Raw genomic sequence first — 25,469 nt, 5'->3', positions numbered from 1 at the left:
CAAGGCCTGTGTTTAGCAAAAAGTCACGTTGGGTTACTGAGTATGAGATGGAAAACCATTTTGTTTCCTGCTGTTGGCTGATACAGTAAATTGCCTATTTGCAGTTGTACCTATTCACCTGTGACCTCTCAGGAGCCCAAAGATGGCCAATACCACTCCCCATTCTATTGGAACTGTCACCAGTGCCGTGTGTTTAAAAAAAGACAGACAGACTTGCAATGTATCTTGTAAACTTCAGGGTTTAAACTTGGTACTTCCAATTCCTCAGAGTAAAATTTAGTAACAATAGTGTTTGTGCAGGTGGTATGTTCCAGAGGGCCACGACAAAAGGAAACCTGCGGGCAGACAAGCATGTTTTCATGAAGGAAAGCAGTGCAAATATCCATCACTAGCTGTTGCTACCAGCACATCTCAATTTCTTGCTCTTCTCTATAAACCTACCCAAATAGCAACAACCAACATTCAAAACAGACACTTCAACAGAAGAGGACAATGGCATGCAGTATTACCTGTACTTTCAGATTTCAAAGCATTTAATGAGGTTTATTAAACATGCAGATCTCAGTTCTTATTCTCAGGACATTTTGTACAAACAGAAAAGGCTACTTCGTTAACACCTCACTGTAATACAGTATTTTACATCTTATTAGACCCAGCTCTGCATAAACACAGCCCTACGTAAAATGCCACCGGCACCGTGTGTGCCAGTGCCTACATACAACATCCTAACCCAAACATTCCTTTCCAAGACATTTGGCAGGCCTGGCCAAATTCCTATGTGCTCCAGCCAGTGTTGAGTAAAAGGTGAAGTCTTATTGGACCCAAGGTGTCCTTTGCAAACCCTCTTTAAGGTGAGCACCTCTGGGAGCTCCCCTTTAGGAAAAAAAAAAAAAATAATGAGCTTGCTACAGCAGCTCTGACATGGCACTGATGCTACAACACAAAGCTATGAAGAAACTGACTGCAAGAGCCAGAAGTAGCAAAGTAGTATCACAGAACTTGGCTGCACTTCTGGGTATCTGGCCTGACTAGAGGGGGCCAAAGCAGGATTTGCCATTTTGTAGAATGGCGGTTTTCAGCCATTTTTCACATTTCCTGTCTTCTATGGGACATTAGAAACTGGAGCCTCCAGTTAACAAAAAGCTTTCTACAATTTAATCTTTACTTAACTTAAATATTCCTACGGAATATTTAAATGTAGTGTTCTAGAAATATCACTACTCCAAGTTTTGACTAGTGCTGCTTTTTAAAAAGAAAAATTATGAGGGGCATACAACGCTCAAGGAAAAAGATAAACCATTACAAAGCATGTGTTCTGACAGACGACAGACAAGAACTGCAGAGCTAACTGTAAAGGTGCTGATGCCCTCACTGCATGGTTTCCACAGGCCGATATCCAAATTAAATCAGTATGTCCACAGTTATGTCCACACAGCACCCAGTTATCTGAGGAGGCTAACTCAGGTCTCTGAAGCAGCAGAGCCTGTTAATCCAGATGCTGAGCCACGAGGTTAGATTATATCAACTCAGTTCAGAAAGTTATCCGTTTGCACAAACTGCGGCACAACACGCCACTGTGGCAACACCATGAGGTATGTGAAGGCTGCTTACAGCAAGGGTATTGCACCTCAATGCTAGCTTACGTGAGCATTTTTGAAAAGGTACCTAAGGATTTTTAATTCCATCCATCCAAAGATGGAAGGAAGGTATAATTTTTCAGGCATAAATAATATTTAAGTTTGCTAGTCTAAGTTTTCCAATGAAGGTGCAAACCTCTGAAGAGAAAATTCAAACTTGAAAGCCAACTTTGTTTTCTTCAGAGGAAAACTGTGGTGAATGGGCCACAGGTAACAACTGAAGAACCTTAATTACACACTTCCCTACCTCAATATGGAGGATTTACACTTTAAACACCATGGAATTTTAAAAGGAAATTGACCCTACTTAGGGAAAAAAGTGTTGAGATGCATATTCTCTGGTAAACCCCTCTCTAGCTTTTAAAAGCACGTTAAATAAGAACAACTTAATGAAACCTTTCTGTATATCTCAAGTTAGCCCTCTTCCACCAAATGGAGGGTGCTCCATCCATAAACAGTTTGTTTTCAGCTCCTTCTGGTAAGAAAAAGATACAGAGGGCTCATTTCACAGAACTTTTCCAATTACTTATCACTGTTTTACTGAACAACCAGCTTTCTCCAGCATCATGAACTGGATATACACTTATTAACATTCTTACACTAGAAAAATTAATCTGAAGTTCCTATAAAAAGTATAGTTGCGGTAAAGATACTGGATTAATAGACTTAGCAGGAATATTGGTGCAGCTATAGCAGAAATCACAGTAGTTGGACCAATTTAAAAGGTTTCAACCTAGAAAGTGTAAAATGCTAAAAAAATTCTCAAAGAAAGATGCTCACATAAAGAGAATTTTAAAAGAAACTTTGATGGAGGGAAGGCTAGAGGCCAGGTTAACTCATGTCAGAAACCAACAAGCAATCACTTGTACTGCAAGAACAGGCTTTTTGTCTACGGTTTTAGGCAGAACAGTAGCTTGGACAGTGACACATGTCAAATCCATCTTCCCCAACAACCATCTGCTCATGTGTTACACTAAGGAACTCACTAAAAACACAACACAAACCAGTAACTAGTAGTACAAAGAAATTCAGCCTCTGTTGATATAAATCCTAGATTTAGGAAAGCACAACTGACTCCATTTTGTTTACAAAGCTTCATTTCAGATTCTCAAGCCTGACTTCAAAGCCACGCAGAAGGGTGCCTGAGCTAACTCAATGTGACAACCCCAGAACGATCCCTCGCAGCACAGCGGTGCCATCCTTCTCGGGTATCGACCTCCCGGCAGCACAGATCCATAAGGCAACCCACAGGGAAGCTTCCACTGAAGGACTGAGGCTCAATCAAGGCAGATCAGCTTCTTCCTCTGGCTGGCCAAGCTTCTCAGCACATCCCTCCTTTCCCTAGAATAAAGGTGTTAATCTACTTCATACCACCTCTCCCACAATTTGGGAGAAGAGGCATTTCCTTAAGGGCTGACCTGCCTTACCACCTTAAGCCTTTCACGCTGGTAGAGAAGACAGTGGCTCCTTCGAAGTTCTGTGCATGACTAGTCTCCCTGCATTAATTTAAATGCAAACGCCTGCACTGTCAAACAGACCAGCAGAAACAACTATAGGCTCAGCTAGGAAAGAATGTTTTCCAACAGAAAACACTTTAAGACAACTGACATGAGCAGATCAAACTGTATTTTAACATGTTCACCTGGAAACTAACCCTAAATAGGAATGTGCACTCAATGCTTTACTGTTACGCAAGTGCATTAGATTACACACACACACACACATATATACAATTACACATATATAGATGTATTTTAAGAACATGACATTTTGAAGAAGCCATCTATCTTTCATCATAACAGATTTACGTTCGGTTTGTGGCCCAGTCCTTGGAAAAAATTCTGAAAGAAGACATCTAAGTGTGCACTTTCATGAGCTAAAACAAGGCAGCAGGACAAGCTCCCCATACAGATAGGCAGCAGTCCTGCTTCCCCTCACCCTATTAATCCAATGTCAACTTTGGCTTTCATATCATCCTGTGAATCAATTAAAGTTTCTGAAAAGGCTAGAAAAGTATCCTACCAAGGAGCATAGCTTTCCCCTGAGACAAGAAAAAGGTCCTACAAGCAACAGAGTTGGCTGTTCCTGCTCCGTTCCCTGGCACCACCAGTCATAGCACTACCGTGAACCAGCCAAGTGGCCGATCCAGCCAAAAAGTAATCCCACAGAAAGGTTACCCTTTCAGCTGGAAGCTGGATCAGCTCACTACTCGGGCACACAAGCACAGGTTCTTATGTTAGGGACAGGCGTAGAAACATGTGTTATCCACACCAGGACCAGCACAGCACAGGGAAGCAGGGGAAGCTTTCCATTGCAGAACCTCACAGAAGAAAAAAGCAAGCCTCCTGCTGCCAGGCTTACTATTTCTTACTGAGGACTTCCAACTCCTTTGAAAAATGAGGCTTGGACTTTTCAGGAGTGACAGGCTAGATCAGGCTTCAGTGGATCAAGAGGCTGAAATGTATCCCAACTCACAGCATATTTTTTTTTTCAAAGTCTGAAAAACAATCCTTCCTCCAAAGCCGCAGGAAGAGTTTAAATAAACATTTCTTCCTAAAAGCCTTCAACTTTGGTTAACCAGATACTCTCCAGTCAGTTGACTCATGGCTTGATTTCCTCTCTCCTGTAACACCCTTCAAATTCCACCTTTTCCCCTTTACTCTCAACTACCCCTCTTCACCCATCCTCAACGTCTCTTGTCAGAGAGCTGTCACTTTCAGAGCCTATTAAGAGTTACTAGTACAGCAGTATGAATCAGTCCCACTAAGAAGTGTTACAGCACCATATTACTTTTCAAGCCCCTTAGAGCTCCAGTTTATGCTCCTCACAGTGCAGCTTGTACTGGCATTTAATTCTCTGCTGACTATTTCCAAACTAAGAAAAGCACTCAGGCCAAATTCTTTTAATTTAGAGTGTAGTTATTTTAGAGTTTGTTTTAAATCCATGCTGACATGCTGTCTCCTCCTTAGGATAAATACATAGCTTCACAGCCCTACAGTCTCAAGAACAAAGAAAGCTCTGCTCCATGAAAACTTTATTCTGCAGCAGACTCATTGCATCGACCTTCGAGTCAGGCACCCCTGCTTTTAACTGCATCACATGCAGTTGTTGCCGACGTTGCTTAGGTAGCAGCTGTCTTGAGTTGTATAGTTTTCCAATTCCTGCATATGCACACACAAATTACCACCTCCTCAACTTCAACGCTGATCTGCTCACTCACCACCCTTTTTCTGTACAGCAGTCCAGATTAAAAAGCCCACTAAACTAATACAACAACTCAGTTCTTGAAAAGCATGGTTTTACACAAGCTTCCCAGTTAACACTTCCAATATAGCCTCTTAACTTGGATGGGCTGTAGGTAGATCAGGGCAAAACTGCACAAATTAAGTTCAGTTGAGCTGCTTGTTCGAGTTACACGAGCAGTCAGTACCACCCACCCTTTACCATCATAAAGTAGTCAGCTCACCACAATAGCAGGAGCCTCCAACGTAAAAGCCAGAAGAAAATGGGGGAGGAACGAGCAAAGTAAACCCAGTAGTAAATAAGCAAGCTACAAAAGCATTCATGCAATAGTAGCAGAGCGGCACTCAACGATATTCCAATAGTTTCTACTCCAAGAGACAGTCCCTTCTTAGATGATTTATTCACACCAGTAAGATGATTAAGAGCCCTGGAGGTCAAGAGCAGTAATTTAATTACTAACAGACAAGCCCTTGTCTAGGACAGCCTGGAGAAATTGAGAACACTGCACCAGTGATGTTCTTTAAACTGGAATAAACCCTTCCTTCTTGCTCTTTCTGGGGACATGTGAAATGTTTCAGTATGGATACCACTGAAGAGCCTTATGATCCAATTTAAAACAAATCTTGGAAGAAGCCATATTCTGTATTTAGGTGGAGTTTTAAATAACCATCCAGCTCCAGAAACTGGGCGTTTGCTGTTCCACTGTAACAAGTTAACATCACTAGCTGAAGGGAAACATCAACAACAATTTAATATTTATACCATCATAATACTTATTATTTCATTCTACAGATGCAAAGACTCAAGGAGAAGAAAGTTAGCTTCTCCTGTCTCACTGAATAAGCTTAAAGTTTATAACTATCTGACAGACTAAAAGTTATGGCTTATTCTCACTAACCAGTGAGGCAGAAAAAATGTCACATCACAGAAAGGGATCCAACTTCAAAACAGCCAGTCCCCAAAACACATAAGCCCTTCGTCTAGCAACCTGCCCAGAGTACAGAGGAATTCCATAGCACTGCAGGAAAATGAGCTAGGAGAGACTGAAGGAATGGTCACTGCCAACAGAAATGGAAGAAGAGATTTACATTTTCTTACTAAATGAACCTGTTGATACCCACTCAAATCCTCATCTACTAGAAACAAGCAATCATGGGTGGACAACAGGGTTTTGTGGGGGTTTTTTTTGTGTTTCATTTTGGGTTGTGTTTTGTTTTGTTTTTTTTTAATTATTTTGTACCATGCATGTGCCAGGATAACACACCCAATTCAGAAAAAAGTTTACTTCCTATACATGGCATTCTACTACTGTTTACTCAAAAAACCCTTTCAAGTTAAATCATAGATGTGTTGAGTTTCAGAATATCCAGCTCAGATCTAGCACATTTCAGGCTAGAAGGTAGTAGTGTGGAACGAAGCCTACCACTATTGCTTTCCTCACCCAAACTCTCTTTATACAGGCAAAACTACTACTAATATCATGTAATAGTTACTACTCGGTATTACTCTAACTATCTACATGTCTCTGAAGGTTAATTCCCTGTGTAAATTCATTCTGTAGTTTGAATCACTGCACTACCTTCCTTCCAGCCCTTGCCAGGTATTTATATTTACATAATAAAACATAGCCCAGGTAGAATGCCGTAATAGGCTGTTACAGTATGCACCTGTGTGTGCAGAGAAACCCTTGTATGGAGATAGCTCCAGTTCCTCTGCACAGGAAGAGCTTTCACACTAATCCAACAGTGATCAGTGTTTTATATTTGGTGGCAACACTGAAGACATAACCAGAGTAATAGGTACCAGTGCTAAATGCTGTACAGGCATGAAAGACAGCCAAAAATAAGTCTCAGTTGTAAAGACAAAACCAGGCTTGGCACAATTATACAAAATCAGAACTTTCTTCAAAGTGCTTCACACTCAAGTGCATTTAATACAGAGCTTCATATATATTGTGATTCACATGACAGAATTATGCTGCAAGAATGCAAAATTCATATAACAGCACTTTGTCTTCAGCTCCACAGCCACTTCTGTCAGAGATTTTAGAGAACAGAAAGGGTGAGAAGACTGACAGCAGAAGCAAAGAGCTTTGTGCCTTGACACCTTGCCCTGTAACAGACAAGCTGTGGGAGGAAGAAGGAGGGAGGAAGGGGAAATAGAGTACTCAAGTTGGGAATATCTTACTTGAATAGCCTGTCGTCCTTGCTGAGCATCTGCCAGGAGCTGAAGGGTGAGAGTCCTGGAGTCCTGGAGGGCATCTTGGAGGTAGATAAAGCTGTGACCCACATGTCGTCCCATGGTACATTCCCGACATATGGGGACAGAACAGGTATCACAGTAGAAATGCAGTACCTGGAAGAAAAAAGTCTGTATCACTGTCTAATGAAGAATTAAAGAGAAAATAGTGCCAAGACGAAAAAACCCAACAGCTCAACTATAAAGGAGATAGAGGCAGTAGCAATAAGCAAAAGACTTCACAATAGTTTCTCCACAGAGGAAGAACTATCCCTCCCAGTGAGCTCCAAATCATACTCCTAACAGTTAGATGGAAGTGTCATTGTTTTCTTTGCAATACAATACTAGGAAGAGTGTCCACATCAGCTCCTCTTTAAGAGCGGAAGCCATCTGCCAACACTTGCAGATTGGAGATGTCATCTATGGCAAGTTTCAGGTGAAGACTTTTCCTGCATACACAAACACCACATTCTCTTAAGTGGGTCATTCAAGAAGCACTGCACTTGGAGAGCTGCAGCACCAGCACACCCACCTCCCAGAAGGGGAAAACAAAGTATGCATGCCCAAGAGCCACCCTCTTTCCCCCCCCCCCCCAAAAATATGCAAGTCCCTTATGTTCAGGGTAGTGACAATATTAGACAAGACTCCCTTCTGCCACTATGACAAGTTTCTATGCTAGTGATACTTAGAGATGCCCGAGTTAGAGAACAAGACTGGAACGTTAGCATGCCCATCAGAGCGTATGAATGGTACAGTGAACTGTGGCTAACCACTAAAGCCCTATTCTAGTCAAAGCACTTAAAAACCCTACATTCAAATCACAATGAAAGTCTTACACAAGATGTTAGCCTAGGAAGTGGGATCCATTCCTCAGCCATAACTGTTTCCATTCCACCCAGCAGAGGGAAGTAGCACACAGAAATAGCATCTTCCACAGAAGTGTGTTTTCTTAGAGGCAAGCAGAAGTCAGCTGTTTTGTTTTCAAAGAGTCAAGTGAAGGAGTACAACACTTCAACGCAAGAAAGTTCTGTATTCGAAGTCTTACTCTTAGTTACATACACTATTGTTAGAAAATCTAGATTACCGTGGAAGAGTAAAAAAATCCACTTACACAGTGGCAAACAAGGTTTCATACTACAAACAGTTTTTCCATCACCAACTATTTGAGGTCTACCTCACAAAACAAGCAAGAGCAGAACAAAGATTGGACAAGTATTTGATATGCCTGTCTTCTCCCAGCTGTCATCCAGCCACTCCTGATTCCAACTAACAGCTCATGATATTATGGTGCATAACACCCCCCTGTCCCTTCTCTCTCAAAACGAAGGGGGAGGACAGGACAGGTGATTCCCTCAGATTGCCTGTGCTGCATAAAGTGACATTTTAAGCTCCTATAAGTGCAACAGCTGAAGTGGTGTATGGATTAATTTCTCAAAGGGGTATGTGTGTGTTTGTGCACACATGTCATTTCATGACACCCCCACCCCTCTTTTTTTTTTTAAGTGAAGTTTTGCTGTAGGGAAACTGGAACAGACTTATGTTTTGCTTCTGTTCAAATACTAAACCCTCAAGCAGCATCTCAGATCCTCGTCTTTTGTAAAGATGTAAAAAGCTGCCGGGCTCTGAAATACATTATTCAAATGCATCATCTTCCTCAACTAGAGGGTTCCTTGTCTTTACACTGCGGTTGTCTAAATCTATACACAATGTTCACTTGCTCATGCACTTCTAATTTTGCTGTTGAAATTACAGGGAATGTTTATTACATGTTTGCTGAATGGCTCCCCTTAAAACAACTGAGAAGTTGAGAGAGAATGAAAACCAAGACAGAGTATCAAGTTAAGTCATATGAATCTGATATACTTTAAAACCATACAGCAGGGATTTGGGGCCTCAATCAAGCAGAGCAGCTGAAAGGAAAATGGTGACCATATGAACAGAAGTCCAGAAGCAAGTTCAATTTGTTATTAGCCCTCCAAAATAGTCAACACCAGAAGCAAAAGCCAGGTAAAATGCCACAGATCAGTCCTGTCACCCAGGCACTCTTGCTGCAAGGTAACAGCATCCAGGGGTAAAGAGTCATCCAGCCATTCAAACCAAAGAGGAACTAAATAAATTTAAGCTGTGCAGTTGCCTCTTGCCACTCACCAAAATGTGGTAGAAAACATCACTCCTGAATTCAGAACGAAGAGAGAAAAGAGTCAATTTCATTTCAGAAATATGCAGATTACAGAGACATAGCAGGGCACAATCTTGGGTAAATACAGAGATATTGATAAAGCTTCATATTTGTTTCTTAGTAAAAAAAATGGTGAAAACAACCTAGATTTAAATCTGAGAGCAGAATAGTTTAACAGGCTCAGGCAAACAGAAGTAGACCATGATGGACTGACCTCCATCATTACACTGTTAATTAATACAGTTACCAGGAGAAAGCACAAATGCATAATCCCTACTGCTCGCCATGTGGAAGGGAGCTAGTCACCAGAAGTGAACTGGGAGGGTCAGCCAGCTTCAAGATGAAGTAGGACACCACTCCACACCCCCCCACAAACTCCTTTCTGGACGCAAAGGCTGCAACAGAAACCCCAAACTTGGCAGAGGTACAAGAAGGGCAATTCTCCTCCTGTGGTCCATCTCACATCCTCACCACTGTCAGGAGCACCCAACAGGCTGTGCGTGGGCTCTACCCAGCAGTGGGGCCGCGCTCCCAGGGAGTTAAACTGGGAAGCACCCAGCTGGTGCTAACGGAGCTTGGAGCACAGCACCCAGCTTCCCTGCGCTTCCAGCCACAGACAAGCACTTACTGTTAGGCTCAAGCCCACTCACATCCCAGTCCCTAGGTCATGGCCACAAAGGTCACGTACTGCTAAATTAAGTTCCTACGCCTGTTTCCAAATAGAAGGCAGGGGGGAATATGCCAAACACCCCCAACCCCACCCCAAACAACCAACTCCCTGCAAAAAATAAAAAAACCACAACACATACCAACAATGTAAGTAGGAGAATACAGCAGTGTGTTCTCAATTCAGATTTGATGCCCTTGTATCATACCTAAAAAGTTGGCAGAGCTTCCCCTTCTCCCAATTTCAGCGATGTGAAAAGGCCAGCCCACATTTCAGTTGCACTGTTAACACAGCACCACACTGCTCCTTCTGTGCTCAGTATATGACAAACAAGACTGGTCTTGAAATGCGTATGGGCAGGGGTAGCGGGAAGAGTAGAGTAATACTAAGTCTTCCATCAGCTTAAAAAAAAAAAAATCAACACACTTGCAAGGGCAGTCCTAGAACTTGCCCCCTTCCACCTTAAGAGGCAGAGATGATACCTTAAAAAAACCCATAAAGCTGTAAATTAACTATTGTCCTGTTAATTTCACCATTTTCCCAAACATATGAAAAACTGTTTCATAAGCAAAAACATGCTGTTTTTTCCAATTCACACAAATGTTCTGATAGGCAGCAAGGAACGAGGAGTGAGAAGACAGCAGAGAAAGATTTCTCCTTTCAAAGCAATTCAGAATTGTGTAAGTTGCATTTAATTAATTGTTTATTTAATTACTTAATTACTACAGAAAAATACAGTTTAAGATTAAAAACTGGTGCCTTTCCAACACCCATTTTGGTAACTATCTAGTAAGGGGAAAAAGATTCCTAAGCAATTTTAGTTGATTAATTTTTTTTTTTTTTTTTTTTTTAAGAATTGCTTCACTACATTAATTAGCATTTTAGAATTTCCACCAAGGAAGAGAGAAGTCAGAAGCAGGAGGGGAATAGTTTCAGAGATAGTTAAAAGTGATTTATTTTAAAATAAATCAGCTATGGGTTGATTATTTCCCAAACAGGAAATATTTCCTGAATTGGTGGCATACAATTTTAGACACAAAACAATAAAGGGAGCCTACTTCAATTTAAACAGAATCAGTGAACCATATTACGGGGCTATTCATCTTTTACAGCCACAGCAGCCCAAGAAATACAACAGCAAGGCCATAAATGTGATTGCTTCAGGAAAGGCTGTACAGTGCACCGTAAAAACATTTTACAACAGCAGGAATTCCTGGGTGTCGTTCTCCCCATTTTTTGGTCCATCTGCTTTCAAAGGGGGCAGGGGGATGGGCGGAGATGTTGTTAAACGTCCCCCGGGACTGCACAGCAATCAATCATCATCTGATGAATGGCCACTAAAGTTAAACCCTGACCCCACTCCACAATTCCCACACCAGCGCTCCTCTCCTCACCGCTGACCAGCTTCCAGCGTGCCCCCCCCCACCTTCCAGCCCTCACCAAAATTTCCCAAATACCAAGCCCAGACAAAAGCAGTGGAATGTAGCAGGCACCATGACAGAGAATTCAGCAGAAATAGCATCTGAGAAGACTTATCCTTAACCTGTGTTTAAAGAAATGTTCTTTCAGCAATACTCACAGTGTCCTTCTCCCAGCTTGCAAACACTTGATTTCTCTCATTTCAGAGCACATTTAAGAGCATTTGTGCATGCAGTTGTCAATAAAGCACATGGAATCTAGCCGTGTTTAAGCATTTGTGTTCTGCCACGACGTTTCAGTGTCTTGCTGAAATTAAATCCTCAGCGATTTTATTTAAGCCTACAGTGTTAAGAATTTGGATAAGGCAGCAACACATAAGGCCACATTATTTTAAAATGCAAGTCTGACAGTCTAACAGCTACCCTGTAATCTTAACAAACCTAAAAAAAAAAATCTACAGACAAAACAGTAACCTCTTGGTTTCTACTTTTGGAAAAGTTTCAGTGTGGCATTTTTAAGTTAACTTGCTTTGAGTTTATGACCCCCAAAAATAATACTTACTGTAGTCAGTCTAAAGTTTTCCATTACTAAAGGTGTTTTATTATCTAGTTCCCTCGACAATAACTCAAACACCAGTGGCTTTGTTAGGTAGTGTGTAAGGCTTAGATGACTATGAATTTAGTACAAACTAATTTTCCAATGAATTTTGGTCCTCCTCCCTCAGCACTGTGGGGGTTTTTTTCCCCTTCCCCCAGCCCCCAGCCAGAGAAAAAGCTGCTTCCCTGCATCATGCATGCTTTTTTTTTTTTTTTTTTTTTAAGAATAGCACATAAACACACCACCCAGGATGACTGGTTTGAGTTTGGTGCAGATAATTGTAGCAAGTTTAAGTGGAAAGAGTTAATATTTTTACTCTGTAGGAAGCTGGTTTAATTTCCATTTTAATAGCAATTTGTGACAATTAACTTGTTTCACACCATGATCAGAGTAGCATTTTAGGAACCTTAACTTCTGCACTGATGCAACTCTTGAAATTTAAATACTAAACATAAAGACTGAAGATACGGGCAAACCATGTGATACACATCAGAACTGCAGGCTATTTCCCAGTATAGGTGAAACATCTTGCTTTCAGAGATACTTAAAAAACCTCACATTTCTGTGTGCCAGTTAATGATCAAATTACTCCTAGAATCTGTATTTTGACTCAATGCTCTGGTGTAGTTGAGACTGGCTTAACACCAATTTTCCTTGCTGCATGCAGTGGTAATGGGAAATTGTGCACAAACTCCAGAAAGTCTCCAGAGCAGACAAGAGTTAATTCTCAAATTCAGGCCAATATTCTAATAATAAAATTTCTCCAAGAATATGGGCACCTTGACGCATTACAGCCCCATACTACATAAAGCATGCAGCATGCACAGAAAGTTGTACCATGTGGGATTAGTGAAACCAGTTTGCTATTTGTTACCTTCCTGTGCCACTTGGATGAACAGAGATGGGTTCTGGTCAATTTAGATGTTCATCAAGTGCAAGGGGATCATTCATCTTCTGTTAAATTCAGTTTGATTTCCTTATCCCACCTGGAATAATAAAAGCCCAGCTAACAGATGACTAAGACTCATGCAAGTCTGTTTGTAGGAAATAAAGCTGTAGTTCCACATGAGTTTTTTCCAGCACCAGTGTTAATACACTTCCTTCCCCAGATGCTCCAGTGGGTTCTGTTCCTTGCTCCAGTTTCTCTGGAACTTCTCAGGTATGTCCTGGCCCAGCACATGAGGGGAAAGGAAGCTCACTAGTAAAACCCCCAATCTAACCAGCACTGCGTCCAGTGTGAAACCACACACAGCTCAAGGCTGTCATTTCACTCCAGTTAAACGGGCAGCCGCTCTATACCTCCTGCCTTCCTCCTTTCCTTCCCTTTTCACTGCTCCTCCAGTCTCAGTGAAGAGATTTGGGGATCCTTACAAAATGGCAGAATATTCATTTTTGAATAAACTACTTTCTATCAGCTGACCCTGGGATCAGAATAGCAGTAGGGCCAGCAGAAGGCAGGAATAACTCACAACTAATGACAAGACGACATCTGATGACAACTTTCTATTAAATATCAGCTGAGCTACAGCACTAAGCCACATGGTTCAGCTCTGGTACTTCACCAACCTCACAGCTGGAAATCTGTGTAAATCTTCTCACTGAGAGCATTCCTCTCAAGTTCCAACTGGAAGAACAGTATCTAACACGAGTTGAGTCTGATAAGCTGAACAGGCTGTTAAACCATACTCTTAAAATTCTTGATGTTTACCTTCTTCAATCCTGCTGTGATGTCACGAAGCCAGGAAAAAATGCGTATTTTAGAGTGGTGACATGACAACACTGGGCGAGCCAAATCATCTAGGTTAAAAGCAAAGGTTTTTTTGGAAAACAGTTCCATTAATCAAGTTTAGAAAGCCCAGTAGGTATTAACAGTCAGCTGGGAGTGGAGCAGAGACCACTGAAGTTGTCTTTGCCGATACAAATAGCATTTGTAGATTCAAAAGGACTTGGGTTAGAAGTGACAATCAAGATCCACTTCACCCTGAAGGCCCTATCATCCCTGCAATGGTGCGACAACAGGCTGCAAACTGGGGCTAGGAGACAGCAAGTCACACCTTTGATAAAACCGGTTTAAGGATCTGCTGGCTCCAGTGAACTCTAAAATGGCATCTTCTGTGTTTCGAGTTAAAATCTTTATAATAAAGAAAGCTTCATGCCGTGACTCTAGCTCCTGGTTATAGCCACCCACCTGGAAGCGCAGCATCCCAAGCACTCTGCCAGTGCATCCCAGCAGCACCTCTGCCAGAGGCAGTACCCCTCTGTTCACCCACTCTAAATACGGAGGGAGCGCTACGCCTCTCACCTGGACTTTGCCCAGCGTGTGAAGACCAACATCTCATCAGCAAGCTTTCTAAAGGCTCTTGGGTGCAAGGGAACTTGGACAGCTGATTTAATGCACTACCTCAGATTCCAGTTATTGATGGACTAGAAAGAACACCTCACGTCCACCTTAATGCATCACTTCAATTCTTCCTAAGTAGGGATAAGCAAGACTTAATATTCTTCTAATGTTAATGCTGAGGTGGCACGGGTATAATTATCCCACAGTGGGCTATGGTTTAATTACTGCATAACAGTAAGTCTATGTTCCACAATTTTCTTTTAAAGAAATTGTTTGGGGTAAGAAAATCTGTATTTCTTTTGTTTTAAAAAAGTCACACCATCTGCTTCAGCACTAAAGTAGGTGAAGTAGACAGTCTATGGAAAGATGCAGTAATATCAGTAGCTAGTAGACTACTCAACCAGCGATAAGTCAGCTCTTTCACAGATTTCAATAGGGGAGACCAGCCTGTGCTTCAACATGCAACTCATTAGCTGTTTAAATGCAGCTTCTGTGCCAAATCTACATGACACGAGTAGCAGCAGGGTGGTCTTGGCACAGGGGACAGTGGGTGGATCTAAATATTCAACAGTTCAAGCAAGCAAGCTAATAGCCTGCTGTGGAAGCAGACAGAGTGGGTCAGGACCCAGTTCTACTTTCAAGCCCATCTGTCCAAGCCACTGCTCTAAGTCCCTGCAAATCCTTCACTGAGCCTCCCTAACTCTTCAGCTCTCTGAAAGCCAGAGCATCTTAAAGCTCTCAGCCAAAGCTTGGCCACAATTTCAGTGATGCTGTAAATCATGAGTTGACAATCGCTTTGCTACTGTACTACACATGGCATTTTGTTTTTTGAGAGAACCAAAACTTCAACATCTCTACAAACTCCTTACATAACACATTTCCCCCTTTTCTGCACAGCTCAGCATTAGGGCTTTTGAAATTTTTCCTTCTATGCACAGAAAGTGTTAGACTAGGAGTCAGGGTACACTCAAGGCTCCTGCATCCTGCTCTATGAGTAACATCAGTACAGACCTCAGCTCTCAAAAAAAAAAAAATGTTCTTAACCCCATGCTGTTCCTACACTACTGCAGAGAACACTACCTCCATTCAGGTCCTTGGCAACTATTGACCTTCACATGGAAAGCTGACAGCAAGGATGCCATTATACGCCTTGCAAACAAATAGGTAGAAAACATTTTTGTCTCGTAATATACAGAAGACAAGCCTTTTTGGTTTTGATTTGATGGGGGAAGGGAGTGGGAAGACAAACAAACCACCCTAAGGTTCCCATATTTCACTCAAGGGCCAGCTAGTCCTCATGCCAAAGACAAGCCAATTGTGAAACAACATCTTAAGCAGATGGGCTGCGTGCAGTTTGCCAGAGAGGTTTCCTGATCCCAGCACAAACAGGTCTTTTGTAGGATTAATTTTCTTATAGAGCTAGTTTGTAATCAAATCACCACCACCAAAGAAAATTTACTTCAGTGCAACAGATTCCCATTAATATTTTTAGAGGGCTTCTCTAGGGGGTCAGAAAGCCTATCAGGCTAGACATCTTAAATTCATAATGCTCAATTATTAGGGGAAAAAACAAGTATGAGGAGAAAGAACACATTTATCCAGAGACTGTGACTTTACTTATTAACTTTGTGATAGGTTCTATGTCTAGTTGTTCCCCCTTGCTTTTGTGGCCTTACTGCCAATAACAGGGGAAGAGCATAAGAACCCAGAGTCAAAACAACTAGTAGAGAACAGTACTTAAAAAGGAATACATTTCAGATAAAATTAATGTACTTCCATTTTCATATGGGAGTATCATTCATACAAAACTAGAATTAGGACATAGCTCGGCAGCTTTAGCTTCTACCTTCAAGTGCATACTTGGGGGAGGTTTGTCCCTGTACCAACTATTTGTTTAATTTTAACAACATTCCATAATGTCTACAGAATTAAAAAAGCCTCTCTTTATACCTCTTTTAAAAAGAAGGATTTGTGTTAGGATGATGGGGAAAATATTATCAGCTTTTAGACCAACAAATCTCAAAGCCCTTTTAACAAAGAGGATTGTTAACATACATTTAGCAAAATGAAGCAATTCATGTATCTAGTGCTACCACTATTAAACTCTGATAATTACAGAGTAACAGCCTGGTAGGCAAGATCAGTCCATAAACTTGCACAAGACACTGCCTCTCCCCCCATTTCCAGCATCAGCTCTTCCACAGATATTTACCTGGTATTATGCAAGCTAGTATCACTACAGAGATAGCAGTTACTGAAGGGATTAGGCTGCTTGCAATGACTCCTTGTGGTAAGACTTATTCTTACATATACAAAAAATTAATAACCTCTATAAGTTTAAATTTAGGAACAGGACCATAGTGATCCTATGGCAGTTTAAACTATGTGGAGTAAAAACAAACAACAGGGACAGGAATTTACGCATTGGGCCATAAGCTGATCATATGGGGATACTATAGGAAGGAATTCCTGCCTCCTCACATGCATTTTCTCAGTGGGAAACTGCCCAGTTGGCCAAGTGCATGAGGCAGATGGGGAGGGGGAAGAAAGCATCATCCTTCTCACCTCTCCTTTGCCCCGCCAGCCCAGCACTGGGCAGTGGCTACTGCTGCAGCCTGGGTGTCTGATGCGGAACAGCACAGTTCTGTTCCTCCCGCTGCTGCCTTGCGCCTTTTCTGTGTCAGAGGAAAGCTGTAAGAAGAACAGCTATGGCACTGAGCCCCCACAGCGGGAGCTGTTAATTTTTTTTTTTTCTTTTTTAATTGCAAAACAATCCATGCCTATTAAACAAGTCCAGTTACCACCAGTGCCATATGCACATCAAACTCAGGTCAAAGTGAATATGACCAACTATAGCCTTTTATTAGGAAATGCAGGCAAGACGGTTGTCTGGGAAAACTGACATATAAACCCATTCCGAGTGTTTTATATTGCAATGTTTTTAGTTACTGCTTATGTGGAACAGGTTTTGCAGAAAGCACAAAGGCAGCACTGAACTGGCCCACTCTGTTCTTTCCCTTCACTGCTCTTCTTGCCTTACTCTGTCCCAAACACTATTTTTACAACAACTATATACCCACATACCAAGTCCTCACAGAATAAGGCCTTTGAAGGAACTTCATTGAGGCCCCAAAATGACTAACAGGAACATTTGGAAGGTATCTTTTCAAAAAGCATTCAAGCTTTCCCTCCATACCATCATCCTCAAATACTTGCACACTAAAAATATGCAAGTATAAAATTTTTACTAGCTTAAGTACACATGATGCAGAGCAGGAAGAAAAATTACGACATGCTGAGGTTTCAGTTGCGATTCCTCATAAACGAGGAATCTTAATTAAGCAAAAACAAATTTGGATTGCATTGAAAGAAAAAATTTGGTTTGCTCCAGACACAGGCAGTAGTTTCCAAAAGCATATGATATATACTGCATCAGAGTTCCTCAGCTAACACCAAGTTGTACCATCCATGTCAAAAATAATTATCTGTTCCCAGCATAGGACTTGGCACACACACACTGGAGTATCTTATTCAGAGAAACAATGTTGTCCTTGAGGATCAAAGCTTTACTGTTTATAGTAGAACACCAGACTAAATTTGTCAGATTAATACGCTTGTTACCATTCCTCTTAATTTTAAGTAGGATTATACAATCATGTTTTATGAAAGACTCCTCATGAAAGTGTTATCCTATGGGTGCTAGTGCACTATTACTTCCAACTGAACTCTAGTATTTCATGTTTGTTTTGGAAGACCTAGCTGTCTTAACAGCCACAGGGCATTTCAATAATCATATAACAAACACTACTGCAGGTTACTCTTTAATCCCTTGCGAGTGAATGAGTAAATTCTTGTCCATCTATCATATAATGACACAGCTCTGCAGTTACTGCCAAAAAGATACTATAAATCATAAAAGAAGAACATCTAAGAATGGAGATCTGTTCCGGGAAGTTGGAAGTGTTGACTCAGAATATTTTTTTTCACCATCACTATAGAACAGCAAGAATAGATAAACCTTTTTTTACAAGACATTAACACAAAATGAGAGACATTTTACTTATATTAGACAATTTAAGTATGTGTTTTACACCTCTAGCTCTTTGCCTCTCTGGCAACAGAGCACAAGCAAGACTTCATCTGTTTCAGAACTCTAATCACTTACCTGCCTCACGCTTATTTCCAAATGTGTGAAATATAGGTACAAGCAAGTTTAAAGCCTATATTTCCACACCACCCCCGACAAAGTGTGCATTTTTGGATAAATAAATCTATAACAGAAAGGCGGAAGGTAAGTGCTGCAGTGTCCTACTACAATAGCCCTTTTTCATGGGGAAGACTTAAGATTGCTTTCCTTTTGAATTTGGGAGAGGTGGGAAAAGATAAGTGAAAACTTAAGGAGAACAGAATTACTACTCTTTCAAACTGCAGGGCAGATTTGAGGTGCTCACAGACAATGAATAAGAAACACTAACAACTGCACTTTGTCATTGTGCCGTAGACACCACTGAGGAGTAGGTTCCATTTTGAGAGAGTGAGGGCAGTCTTCCACTCCAGTCAAAATTTAAGTTACAATTGATACACACACACACTATTTTTAACCCATTCCATGGGGCTCCCATTGGTCAAGTACCTAGTGTCTGTATTCATACAGCCACTAAATAGATTCTGTGGTAGAACATTATAGTTTTGGTCTAACCAAACTATAGTGGTTTGGTGCCACACTGTCATGGTTCAGTGATCTATTTCAAGCACCTTTTAAGAATTGGAAAGCGCATTGAATTTTTTAAGTGCTTAGATATTTTGAATCCTTCAGTGAAAGCACCAGCCTTTTCAACAGACCCAGACTGTTCCACATAGCACTAGCTTTAGATTGCTTCTGTGTTGTGCAGGCAAGTTGGCCTTACCCCAAACTTTAACTGTAGCCTTGTTTGAGCTTTAAATTGGGATAAATTTAAATATAGAAGACCATTCAACCACCAGTGAAGGGAAAAAGCTATCTAGTTGAAGTAGAAGGGAAGAGTGAAATGTGACTCACTTTACCAAAGGAAGAAAGAAGAGAGATGGGATAGCCAAGACAGTTAAATCCTTGCCTAGTTCTTGACGAGAAAAAGATGCACTAGCCTTACTACTGAAAAGCTATTATAAGACAGTGCAGACTGTGTATATAATACAATTCAAAGGAAGAGTCCATTCTTACAGTGAAAGCACATGAAAGCACACCATGAACATCTACATCAGAAATACGCTATTTCTGACATTCACCAGCAGGAGTTTGACTGCAGTGTAGGCTCCCCAATTCACCAAAAGGCCAGGTTTACACAAGGTACGGTTCTGTCCACGTCCATCCCCCCGACCCCGAGGGAGGCAGCAAGTAGGCAAGACAGAAGAAATTCAGCAGGGAGTTTATGAACCCTCTTGTGTACACACAAGTCTTGTATGTTAAGCCATGATCATTAATTTTTTATGTATTGCCAAACTAGTCCTACAGTCCCTGCCTGCTAAGAAGAAAGTTCGAGGAGGTCATAGATTAGATTTATTCTCTCTAAATAGAAAAAGACTTTCTGCAATCCAGGCAGAAGAACAAAACATGCTTAACCAGATTTCCAAGCACAAAACAATTAACCTGTTGAGTCAAGTCTGCTTGGTCAAAAAACTTTCAAGGAAGCTACCCGCCTGCCTCTAGAATATTCTTCTATGTAGTGTTTTCTAGCACAGGAACTCCCAAGGACAATTATGCTGAATTAAAAAGGAGGAAGGCCAGGCTTTCAGACAGCATTGTCATGCAGTTCTTTCAGCCACTGTGTGCACAGTGTTAAGTACTCTGCTGGTTTCCTAAGTAAGTTTAGGTTAATTTATTCTAAGACACAAATGGCTTATTAAGACAGTGTAATGGGTGTGTGTGATCAAGAGTGCAAGGGAGAATTAAAATTTCTTAAGCTAACACAGTAAGAATTTCAGGAAAAGCTGCATCTCTACCCTTGTCCTCTACCAAAAGGTTAACTTGCTGCACCCCACATACCACCTTTGCTATCAAAGTAACAAGAGCAGCTTTAAAGAGCCACACAACAAGCAAGTACCTCTGGTAGCTTACTACCAAGACAGACCTACTACATCAGGAACATCGCTTCCTGTAAGGCTGCTTTCAAGTAATGACCAGACCCACTGATTCACTTAGGATTTAATGAGATTACAGCTTGAGGTGATTTGACTGGAGACCATAAAAGTTTTAGGAGCCCATCTGCTCTGCAAAACTAACCTCTTGCACACAAGCCCGGGTACAAGCTGACCTTTGAGAGCTGCAGTGTAGTTCAGGCAGGAATCAAGTCCGATTGGCACTTGTGATGGGCAGACAGACCAGACAAAACAAGAGATTTGCACTTGCAGGCAAAGAGGAACTTCCATATGCATCAGTACTCAAGAGAGAGCTTCCATATGCATCAGTACTCAAGAGGAATCTTTCCAAACAATCAGCAGACTTTTCATTAAGAAAAGGCTAGCCACCTTAGGGTGCTCTCCCCACCATTAGCACACCATTAATAGCAAATTCAAACTGTACCGGCAATGGCTGCAAAATTACCGGTATTGCAAAAGCCTAATGCAATATTCACCCGGTGTATACAGCAAAAAATCCATGACAATGGATTGTACTCCTGATCAAGTGTTGGAGTGCTTTAAAAAAAGGAACTTCCTAATCATCACTGCTTTCCATCTCACTTTACACTTCCATTCCCCCACCCATAGAAAGCACATACGTTTTTCAATAACTAACTGGTCCTTTTTCTAATGTTTCCCAGTATCAGAACAAACACTGACTTTTCGTCCAACAAAAAAAAAAAGAAATACTGATTTGGAGATTGAGGGCAGAAGGGGAAAGAGCTACTGTTTTTACTCTGTTACTTTTTACAGACCTGTAAAAAAGGAGTATTTCAGCAAGACTGCTGTTAAAATACTTTTAAGGCTACATGTAAACGCTGGACAAATATTCACATTGTTATTCTAAAAGAGTCAGTCTCACTGGACAGCTGTATTTTGCAACATAAAAAAATTAGGTGCTGTTATTTTTCCTTCCCCTTGTAGGCGGAGATGTTTTGTTGTTTTGTTCTCACTTCAGTAACAGGCCTCAATATGCAAGTTACATCTGGAAACAGACAAAAGCCAACTGCCCAGCAGTATTGGAAAATTAAAACATTGGGTCAGACTCAAACGGACTAGGAAGCCAAAGGTCAAAGCAGCATTAAATCATTAGTTTCCCAGCTGCCACCAAGGCATGGAGTTGACCTTTGATTTTGTAAGAAGTGGTCCAAGCAATTTTCTGGTGGCAATATGGGCAATCTGGCACAGTGGAATATTATCCTTGAAAGGGGTGGGTGGGAGGAAAGGAGGAGTTTAAGGTCTTGCAGGCAAAGATTAAACTAACTCTTTAATCTCTCCAGACCAAATCTGCACTGTGAAGCTGTAAGTGCAAATAATGAATATGAAATTATCAAACTTTAAAGCAAAGACACTGAAGCATTTGAATCATTCAAGTACCTTTCATTCATCTAGCAAGGAGAGCAAGCCAAATTTAAGAACAGAATGAATGCACTTTAGAGAATACTAGAATACTGTATTTCTTTCCTGGAATGATTTAAGTTTTCAAAAATTACAGTTTAAAGCAGTTTCCGTTGCCTGTTTTAAAAACAATACATCTGAGATAGAGATCATGCTTCTTCAGACTGAGAAGGACCCAAACCACTGCATTTAGTCTATCTGTATCCCCATTAACAATCACCTTTTTTACACAGGTGAGGTAGCAAAGACAGAAAGCAAAGGCCAGTTTCTTATTTTGTTTTTCTCCAGCCTCCATGATCTTAAATTTCATCTGCTCCTGCCCTCTGGTAATAGTTCCCAACTGGTCCTTATGAACTGCCCTGCTGAATGTCTGCGTTGTACGTGCCGAGTTCTGGTCTGGCTGCTTCCAAGTTCCTAGAAAGGGGTTGGTTTTACTGCTGCTTGGCAAAGAGCAGCACAGGTATCAAAGGGGTTTCCGACACAACCAAGGTACATTTCAAGAGCATGTTTGATCCTCCATTAGCAGCTGAGCACATGCACACACATGCAAAACCAGTTTGCATGCAATCAGCTGTTAAGAGATTTCTATGTGTATTTAAGAAACTTCTATGCGCATTTAAGCCATTTCAAGCAATTTCCTTAGTCTAAAAGGGTCACCCAGCCCACACTTTATTGTAAGGGTGATAAAATTAAAAACTATATCTTTTTTTTTGTGTTTTAGGGCTCAGCAAGTTGTCCAAACAGAACATAAAGAGCCCCATCCTATGCCCCAGTGTTCCAGGATTAGTCACTACCAGCCCTTCACATGAGAAACTATGCTTAAGAGTCACAGCAGTGACTTCAGGCATGGACCGAGTCATATATCCACAACCCCTAAGGGGCAGGGGGGGGAGCTACATTTTCAGAAAACTGCAATTAGGCTTTAATGACTTCAGTGAAGATACAGCCCTGTGCTGCTAAGCCACTCAGATGTGTTGGTTATTTTTAAATACAACCAGTATTTTCATTGGCAAGCTGAAAAGCACACCACTCAAATACCTTAGTGAATAAGGATGAGCAGAACAGCCTCTCTTCCCACACCCTTTCTTTCTAGGAAAGGTTCAAGATCACACAGCCAATATAAACTAACACATTCTGAACATACAGACTGTTACATACAGGTCACAGAGCCAGTCACAGGAAGCAAGACTGCCCTCTCCAAAGAGCCTAATGTTATCACACTCAAGCCAGTGAAAGACTATTTAAGTCTGCTTCAATAACAAATACTACCAAAACAGAACACTGAAGGACCATACTGGCAATTTGCTACAGGAAGCAACTTCAAAGTTCATCCGGTTGGCAAATTAAAAGATATAGATGGGCAGTTGATTTTAATCCTTTCTGCATGTACCCATTTCAGGTAGCACTGAAGGAGCAAAATGAGTAACCAGAAGCCTTCTATTACAGAGACTTGGAAGACACATATGTCCTCATCAAGATCTTTCAGGAAAAACACAAAACTGTGGTGGGGTTGGGGGTGGGTGGTTTGTGGGGGTTTTTTTTTTGTTTTGGATTTTGTTTGTTTGTTTGTTTTGCGCTTTGTTAGCATTCTAGTTTACTTGCATTAACACAAGCTCAAATTCACTACTGAGACACCATGGAAGCATTACCCTCGCTTCACGCAGCCTGCATGTTCCCACTGTTTCATAGACAGAGGATAGGTTCTACCCCTGCAAATTTCCCTCAAAGAAAGACCAAAGCCTTCATCAGGTCTGCAAGCTACAACTTAACTCCTACAGTTGTTGCTGCACTACCTTCCATGGGCCTGAGAGGGGTGAAAAATGGACGAAGCTAGAAAGAGGCCTTGCTGAAAACAGCCATTCCTCACATCTCCAGTTTAAAAAATAATTTAAACAGGCCCATCACCAAATGACATTGGTTTTGGACGGGACAATAGTGCTATTTCTGTTACTGGTATTCTGGAATTGCATACTACACTGACACAGCTGCTGCCACAAAAACTTATGAAATCCAGCTACGTGGATACCTTCTTTCCTGAAAAGATAGTTGAGTTTATTGCTTGAGCTAGCTAGAAATCTACACCCTAGAGCTTCTCAGGGGTTCAAGTATACCCTCTGGACCATGACCAGCAGCCAAATGCTAGACCAGCACTACAGGTAGTCATTTGCTCTTCAAGAGAAGATGGTATGGGAGCGGAACAAGATAGGAATTACCTAGGTGACTAACTAGCCCTGATCTTGCCTCTGCCCTATTTTGGCTGCCATGTGAAACTCAAAAATATCTTCTCTGCTTGTACTAGAAAAAAAATATTTTCCATTTAGACCTCCATCTTAATCTCTGTAAATGGACTACAGCCAGAACTTCAAGTTTACAGTAGAAGAAAAACACCCTAAAACTTGAAGCTATACACAAGAAACTCCTAGAGAATCATTAGTGTAACCATTTTTGCAAGCATCCAGTCTCAATGATGAAAACAATCCTACGTACACCCACATAGCTGTAGCTGAAGTTTTAGACATCAATAGGCCTTTTTTTTTTTTTAAATTGAATGGGGTAATAACTGCAAATTCAGTCCATCAAGATAACACATGAGAAGGGTAGAGTGTTATGCAGCTATTCCCCTCCACACATCAACTGAAGGGGCCCATTTGATATCACCTAATGACAGTGAAGGGACCTTGTAGCCTTCTACAATGAAAGTTAAGGAGAAGGAAGACAGATCTGGGAGTCAGACCAGGGGCAACCAAGAGGCCCCCTTCTGTGACTGTGTGTTCCTCCTCATCTTTGCTACTGTGTCTGTCTCTTATCACTAGAGCCAGATGCTAGGGGAGCTGGTGGAGGTGAAGAGCACAACAGCCAGCAGCAGCAGCGGCCAAGGACAATAGCCTGGATGTTTGGGTGTGGTGGCCAACAGCAGCTGAAAAACTACTTAATGCAAAGTCTTCAGCATGGCTGAAAGCACCCCCACCCCACAGTACCTTCTGAGAGAAGCAGGAAAGATGTATGGCTCCCCTCACCTAGCCCCAGACCTCCTACGCATAGTGCCAGAACTACCAGCCTGAGCCCTCCTTCAGCACAGGTGGTTTGTTATACTTTGTCTATTACCAAGCAGGCAACAGGCCCACTTCCATCTCCACAGAGGTGTTCTTGTGAAAAGCCCTCTTGCCTCCACAAATCCTTTGTGATGCACACAAAGCAACAGAAAGGTGGATTTTTTTTTTTAATGTGGTCTTTTTGCTTGGTCCTAACATGCTGCCCTGGGAAGTGAGAAGACATTACTAGCCATTATAGTTTTCTTACTGGGAGGATGATCCCATAACCCTACCTCAGGGCAGGAAGCAAAATGGAATTTGGAGATTCCTCCAAAACCAGTAGTTAACAAAAGCAAATAACCCCCCCAGTTTCAAGCACAACAAGCTATTGTCTCAATCTCAGGCTCCATGAGCTTAGTGGATGGGCTTTCTAGTCAGTTCTAACTCCATGGGACTACAAGTTTCACTAGAAATGGAGCTTCCAATCTGTTTTCTTTTGATAGAACCACATCCAGTTTTACTTTCCAGCTCACAGTCTACTTCTAGCTTTGTCATTTCTGCT

At 41.4% G+C, this 25,469-nt stretch overlaps 1 protein-coding gene across 1 annotated transcript in view; it reads right to left on the bottom strand.

Annotated features, from left to right (window-relative positions):
* TRIM71 (tripartite motif containing 71) overlaps window positions 1-25,469 on the bottom strand; it is a gene marked incomplete at its 3' end in the record, with an annotated part of 56,384 nt that overhangs the window by 7,851 nt on the left and 23,064 nt on the right. Inside the window, exon 2 of the mRNA XM_081996980.1 lies at window positions 7,068-7,235. Coding sequence (XP_081853106.1) covers window positions 7,068-7,235 — 168 coding nt within the window. The remainder of the gene's footprint in view (window positions 1-7,067; window positions 7,236-25,469) is intronic.

This window comes from Phaethon aethereus (assembly GCF_964289735.1).
Source record: "Phaethon aethereus genome assembly, chromosome: 2".
In the NCBI taxonomy this organism is placed as follows: domain Eukaryota; kingdom Metazoa; phylum Chordata; class Aves; order Phaethontiformes; family Phaethontidae; genus Phaethon; species Phaethon aethereus.
Note: the sequence above shows the minus strand (reverse complement) of the source record. Positions and strands in the feature narration are given on the sequence as shown.